Here is a 6,224-nt window from a genome sequence, read left to right as displayed (position 1 = left end):
GATGATGTTGTCAATTACCATGCCATAACTATGTCTAATGTGCTATAAATATATATGTTTAACAAAATGACAATTACCATTCTTATATCATATCAACCAAACGATTTGGCATACCTAATTTTGATATATTGAATTTTTAGTATGATAATGGTAATAGATTTTGCCAAACTAAAAATTTGGTACAGCAATTGATACGAAAATTTTGATCTGATAACCATACTGAATCCGCTCATATTTGGGTGTAGCACAGAGAAGAGCACGTCTTTCCGACTTGGTTCGGAAAAATTAAAAAATAAAATAATTAAAAACAAAAAAATACAAATATTGGTGAACGGCCAGGATGGCATCGTAAGACCGTCGGCGGCGGCAACTCCATACGCTGTCGTTTTAGGTGATAACAAAAGCAGATTGAGAGGAGCAGCAGGCAGCAACTGCAGCCTGGGATTCGAGGCGCGCGCCATTCCTCTTTCTGCTCGCTCCTTTGTAATTTGTAAGCCGTACGTACGTGCTTCTTCTTCTTCCTCCTCTTCTCTCTAATCCAACAGTTGAACATAGTAGGCTCCTACTTCTTGTCGTTTAAATTCTTCATCTTCTTCCTCTTGTCATCCAATTTCTTTCTTTTTTTTCTTTTTCTAAATTGTGATATATGAATTTGGGAATTAGGGACTTAATTGGTTTTTCCTATACTGTAATATAGCGTAACGTTTGGATGAGTAAACTTTAAGCTGAGATTTACTGTTTATTGTTGCAATTCTCCAATTGCTGCCTACATAGGCGTTGTTTCTGATATTCTTATAAGGATTTGTGTGCCTCCATGGTGTTCGATGGAATGCCCGAAAGAAAATTGGCACGATTTCGTATTTGCTTAATTCCACATCTAAATTTCCTCTTCACTGCAATATTTGTCATCCAAACACACACTAAAGGATTGAATTAATGTTTTTTGAGCCGTAGCTTTATAAATTATGAAATATACTTTTTTGTTATTGATCTTTGTATAATTTTGTAGATGTGGCTTGGCTTTTAGTTGAATGATTTCAGATTTCATCCTTGCAATTTCGTGGCTTGTTAGCTTTTCCGTTTTGGAAAGACAGGTTAGTAACTTCTTGCGTTTTGTAATTGAGAATGTAGTTGAAGATGTAGAAATAAGTATTTCACCTGTTTTCACAGGATCCATACAACCTGGGACGTGGCATGAAAACGAAGGAGATTCTACGCAAGCTTTGAGACAAACTTTCGGCTTAGGAAAATTGGCTTTAAAGTTCGACCCACCCCTTGTTTAGTAACAACATTCAGCATTTTTCTTAGTATTCGTAGCCTACTGTCCATGGCGGCCATATCATTCACAACCCACATTCAAAGACCTCCGGTACCTTTATTTTCTACACCCAAAACCCCTAAAACAAAACTCAGAGTCTCAACTCAAGCTTCTCCAACTTCACAACTCGCCTTATCAGACCCCTTTGTTCTACAACTAGCTGAAGCTCTTGAAGATTCACTACCTTCTTATACTTCATCTCCTTTACCTTTACAAAATCTCAGAGACTCTTCCTCTGAGGCCCTCCTCTCAACCCCATGGCCGTCTCGCAAAGATGAGCCCTTTCGCTTCACTGACACCTCCTTCATCAAGAACTCCCAAATCCAACCAATCTCTCACCCTCCGACCTTTTCAAGCATTTTGGAAGATACACAAATTCCAAATCTGGTTATAGTTGATGGGTTTGTCGTAAGTTTCTCAAATTTGAGAGAATTGCCGGATGGGGTTTATGTGGGTAGCTTTCAGCAGCTGTCAGAACAGACCGTTATGGAAAGGGTGTCTGAGTTTGTGTCTAGTAGTTGTCCAGGAGACTTATTTTGGTCTATTAATGGAATCGGGGCTCCAGATGTAACTGTGATTTATGTACCTTCTGGCTGCCGTGTAGAGGCTCCAGTTTATCTGCGGTACTTTGCAAACGAGGGCAGTGATGAGGGGTCAAATAAACTGCCGTTAGCGAATCCAAGGGTGCTTGTGTTGGTGGAGAAGGGAGGGGAGATTGGTATAATTGAGGAGTTCTTGGGTGGGGATGGCAACAAGTGTTATTGGACAAATTCTGTTTTTGAGGTAGTGGTTGGAGAAGGAGGAAAAGTTACGCATTCCTATGTTCAGAATCAATCTCTGAATGCTGCCCATATAAAGTGGACTTGGGTCCGTCAGGTTAGTTGTTCTCTTTCTCTCTTTGCTTCTTTGTGATAGATGTTTCATGGGTTGCTTACTTTTGTATCTGATGCTTGGATATCTGTAAGGATATTTTACAAATGAGAGTTAGGTACTTTTTTTGTTAGCTTTGCAAAGGCAACAATGGGCAAAAAACTAATAAATTATAAATTTAGATGTGCATCTAATTTATCAGGGTTTATCTATTTAACATGATCTACTTAACATTTGATAGCTTGCGGAGTGCATGAGAAACCTTTTTATAAGCTGATGCGTAAGGGGTTCACTAGTTCATTATATTAAAACAAGTTTGTTACTAGTTATTTGAAAAAATACATTGCAGTCAGTTTCCTTTATGATTTGATTTTTATTTTGAGTTATAAAAAAGTTTCCTATCCTTAGCTCTCAATTTCCGAGTGACCTTAGGAAGAGGAAAGTCCTCGATAATAATGGAACAGGATCATAAGTGGAAATTTAAAGTTTCATAAGAAAAAAGCATGCCAAGATAGGAGACCCATAGTAAAAGTTGTATTTCTCAACAAAATAAGGGGTAAAAAAACAATTTGTAGCTTTCATCTTCAGGTAGATATAATTAAGCATGTTATAAAATGTGATTTGGCCCCGATAAGACTGAGAAACCCAGAGTATGGTAGATCAATATGTACCCTTAAACTTTAGAGAAGAGCAAGATTACAATCAAAGTTGTTGATACCTGGCTTTCTCTGAAATTTTGTACATAATGAAAGTGAAATTGCTTTCCGTTATGGATAACTTTAAAGTTGAGATAAATTTGTCTGCTAAGCTCTACATGATGTAATGCGCTTTATTCTCAGTAAGGTTTATGAATAACATTTAGAATCTTACTTTGTAAATGAACTTTCAACTTTGGTCACTGCCCGTGGCCCATACCTGATAAAAAACTTCTATCCCTCTATCTATCATGCAGTTCCTGTTGCATCAAATTTATAAAGTTGATTGCTTTTCAGGAATCAGCTAGTACATATGAGCTTGTGGAGGTTAGTACTGGTGGAAAATTGAGCAGGCATAATCTCCATGTTCAACAACTGGGACCAGACACAGTCACCGAGTTATCAACACTGCAATTGTCTGTCGGTGATCAAACACACGATCTGCATAGTAGTGTAGTCCTGGACCATCCACGGGGTTATTCCAGACAACTTCACAAATGCATCGTGTCTCATTCTCTAGGCCAAGCTGTTTTTGATGGGAACATAAGGGTTAACAAGTAAATATCTTTCATCTCACTGCCCAGATTACCGGGAACTTGTTAAATTTTGCCTCAAAAGCACTTTGTGTCCATTTTCTTGAAACGTAGACTTTATGTTTTAGTTCTTAACCAAGAAAATGAACTTTTGAGGCTTCTTACTTGTATCGTTGATGTTAGCTGCTCACTCATAGCGTCACAAAATCTGTTCTTAATTTGCAGATATGCTCAGCAAACAGACGGTGGGCAGCTGACAAGAAGTCTTCTTCTTGCACCTCGTGCAACTGTAAATGTCAAACCGAATCTTCAAATTATTGCTGACGATGTCAAGTGTTCCCATGGATGTGCAATCAGCGACCTAGAAGAAAGCCAGCTCTTCTATTTCCAGGCACGTGGCATCGATGTAGAGGCAGCGAGAAAGGCTCTCCTCTTTTCCTTTGGTGCAGAGGTGATTGAGAGATTACCTTATAATTGGATGAAAAGGAACGTGGAAAATCGAATTAGAGAATTGTTGGATCCTACTACTGATACAGGATCCGCATAATTGGGTGTTCTAGCACTGATTGTCGGTTACAGGCATTCTAATTCTCATTGAAAATCAAATAAATTTTGGTCTTGTTTGAAACTATCGAACGCTTGTGCTCCATTAGATTAATTTTGTCAATGTAGAATGGTTCCTGTTGTATCAGAGTTGTCTATTCATCAGCAATTGAAACCGATGTTTTACGTCATTCGAGATACCATGTTTTATTAGCACTTAGGCAAATACATTTTTCTGCAACAATGCGAATTCAGCGTAAATTTGAATAATGTTCTGAGTTTTACCTGTTTCAATTTGGTAACACTTCCCTGTACTAATTTTTCTCATCTGTTTCCGTAGTAGAATACACTCGGTTTCAGAGACTGACTAGATCTCCAACAATTTTAAGAGCATCAAATCATTGACAGCAATACAGCACTGAAACAGTAGACCATCTCCGGCTATCTCCGAAGCACGAACATATTTTCCACCCGCAGCGACATGTGGAACAACCGATTGACTGACCAAAAACTGAAAGTATAAACCGTAAAAACACATGATTAGTTTGGAGATGATGAGCTAGAAGGTAGCTAAGTTGACATGGGCAGCTTTGGTGGTTTTTGGTGCGGCTTTGGACGCTATAAAACATTGGCGCCGAAGATACGTCACCAATATTCCAGTGGTGTTGGAGAGTGGGATTTGGGGTAAACAGTTTATGATTTTGTTGATCTTTTACTGAGTCAATTTTTAAGGAATTACCTAGAAATTAATTGATTTTAGTCTAACTAAAAAGGTTGCTACCATCATTTTTGTATCATTGAACCTGGCAGTAGACCTAGCATCTGTGTCGTGTTTTCTGTGTTTGTATCGTTTTCGTGTCATATTCGATATTGTAATAAGTCGTGTCATATAAAACCCATTAAAAATAAATAGGTAATATGATCCGACCCAAAATCGACCCGTTAATACTAACAGGTACTATGGCCTGACTCGTTACTCGTTAAAGAAAATATATTTTAAACCATTAAATAATCAAATGAAAAACATAATACTAAATTAGTATATACATACTATATTGTCACATTCACAATATAAAAACACATTTGTCTTTCAACTCATAAAGAGATTCTAGAATATTAGGGTTTTTGTTTTGATCAGATACTACATATAGTGGAATTGTGGAAACTCCAAGAGATTCTACACATTTGTCTTTTCCATGCTTTGGCAGCATCGCTGCACGGTTTATAGTTACTTCTTTCCTTCACCCATTTCACGCAAACTCCAAGTGAGATCGCATGCCTATCCGTCTCAAAGAAGACCAATAACAGCTCATCGAAACCTATCTTAACATAGGCAGCCTTGAAGCAACCCACGTTACCGGAAGGTTCGCCTTGACGACGCTTGGGTAGAGGATATCCATCATTCTTGCAATTGGTGGCAGACAAAGAATTCCTGAACCAAAAAAAAATTTTAAGAAGAGATATTCAAAAGATTGCTCGAGAAGAAAAATAAAATAAAATTCATTGAGGCCGTAGGAATCCAGTGCCATAATGCCAGGCCCCACGGCCCAGGAAGCCTATCACCCGGCCTCCCTCCTCACCTCCAGGTAGCGGTAGGCCCTAATGGGCCTCTCTTTTTCAACTGGCTTGTAGGCCCAACCTTCTCCTTCCAACAACCTGGCCAAAACTGATCCTCTAACGTGCCAACAAGCCGAGCCTAATGCCCCATCGCCAGACCCAGCCTACTCGAGTCCAACATGGTATCTTTCAGTGCCTCTCTTTTCCTTGCTGCGGCACACCTTTGAAACTCTCTAAAAATCTCTCAATTGCTTTCTTCTGTGTGTTCTTTTTGTTGCAGAATGATAGGGTATTTATAGGGCAGGGATGCGGTACATTGTCATGATTGGAGAGGGATTGATATGATACAAATTCATGTAGAAAAAGGATTACACAACCCACTCCAACAAGGATGCAACCTGCGGCAGATTCTAGAGTTTCTAGAAAGGTTACATGTAGCATAAACTTGATATTTAGGTATCCTAATGTCATTTAGATGTCCTCCTTGTAGCTGGAATTAAGGTAGCAAAAGATTAGGATAGGATAAGATAAGATAAGGTTGGATAAGGTTTGGATAAGATAAGGTAATTTGGATAATGTTTCCTTCTTCTTAGCTGATTCCTTATCTTCCAAGTCTTTGATTTAATTCTTCCAGATGTTAATCACATTCCTAGCCTCTCTTGAACTTCAAATCCATCCATCCACCTTACTCCATCATGTGCTATCCAT

General features: G+C 38.6%; 1 protein-coding gene across 4 annotated transcripts; it reads left to right on the top strand.

Moving 5' to 3' along the window:
• Positions 1–347: 347 nt before the first annotated feature.
• Positions 348–4,150, top strand: LOC103940316 (protein ABCI7, chloroplastic). Of its 4 annotated transcripts, none has more exons than XM_009350406.3 (5): positions 348–501; positions 1,010–1,094; positions 1,171–2,194; positions 3,181–3,440; positions 3,642–4,150. In XM_009350406.3, exons 3-5 carry the CDS (start codon positions 1,328–1,330, stop codon positions 3,961–3,963), a joined length of 1,449 nt encoding a protein of 482 aa, XP_009348681.2. In that variant the 5' UTR covers positions 348–501; positions 1,010–1,094; positions 1,171–1,327; the 3' UTR covers positions 3,964–4,150. The 4 variants fall into 4 exon arrangements, with proteins under 4 accessions (XP_009348681.2, XP_009348682.2, XP_048436047.1 ...); XM_009350407.3 differs by having other exon boundaries at positions 349–497; XM_048580090.1 differs by having other exon boundaries at positions 412–554.
• The last annotated feature ends 2,074 nt before the right edge of the window (positions 4,151–6,224 follow it).

The sequence above is a fragment of a genome, unplaced genomic scaffold, assembly GCF_019419815.1.
Source record: "Pyrus x bretschneideri cultivar Hongxiangsu unplaced genomic scaffold, Pyrus_bretschneideri_v1 Contig143, whole genome shotgun sequence".
Classification (NCBI taxonomy): domain Eukaryota; kingdom Viridiplantae; phylum Streptophyta; class Magnoliopsida; order Rosales; family Rosaceae; genus Pyrus; species Pyrus x bretschneideri.
Note: the sequence above shows the minus strand (reverse complement) of the source record. Positions and strands in the feature narration are given on the sequence as shown.

What these genes read in the sequence shown, in the direction of transcription:
- LOC103940316 (XM_009350406.3), top strand. Translation starts at nt 1,328, where the DNA reads ATGGCGGCCATATCATTCACAACCCACATTCAAAGACCTCCGGTACCT. An exon ending in AGTGGACTTGGGTCCGTCAG is followed by an intron (nt 2,195 to 3,180) that starts GTTAGTTGTTCT and finishes ATTGCTTTTCAG; the next exon opens with GAATCAGCTAGTACATATGA. An exon ending in GGGAACATAAGGGTTAACAA is followed by an intron (nt 3,441 to 3,641) that starts GTAAATATCTTT and finishes CTTAATTTGCAG; the next exon opens with ATATGCTCAGCAAACAGACG.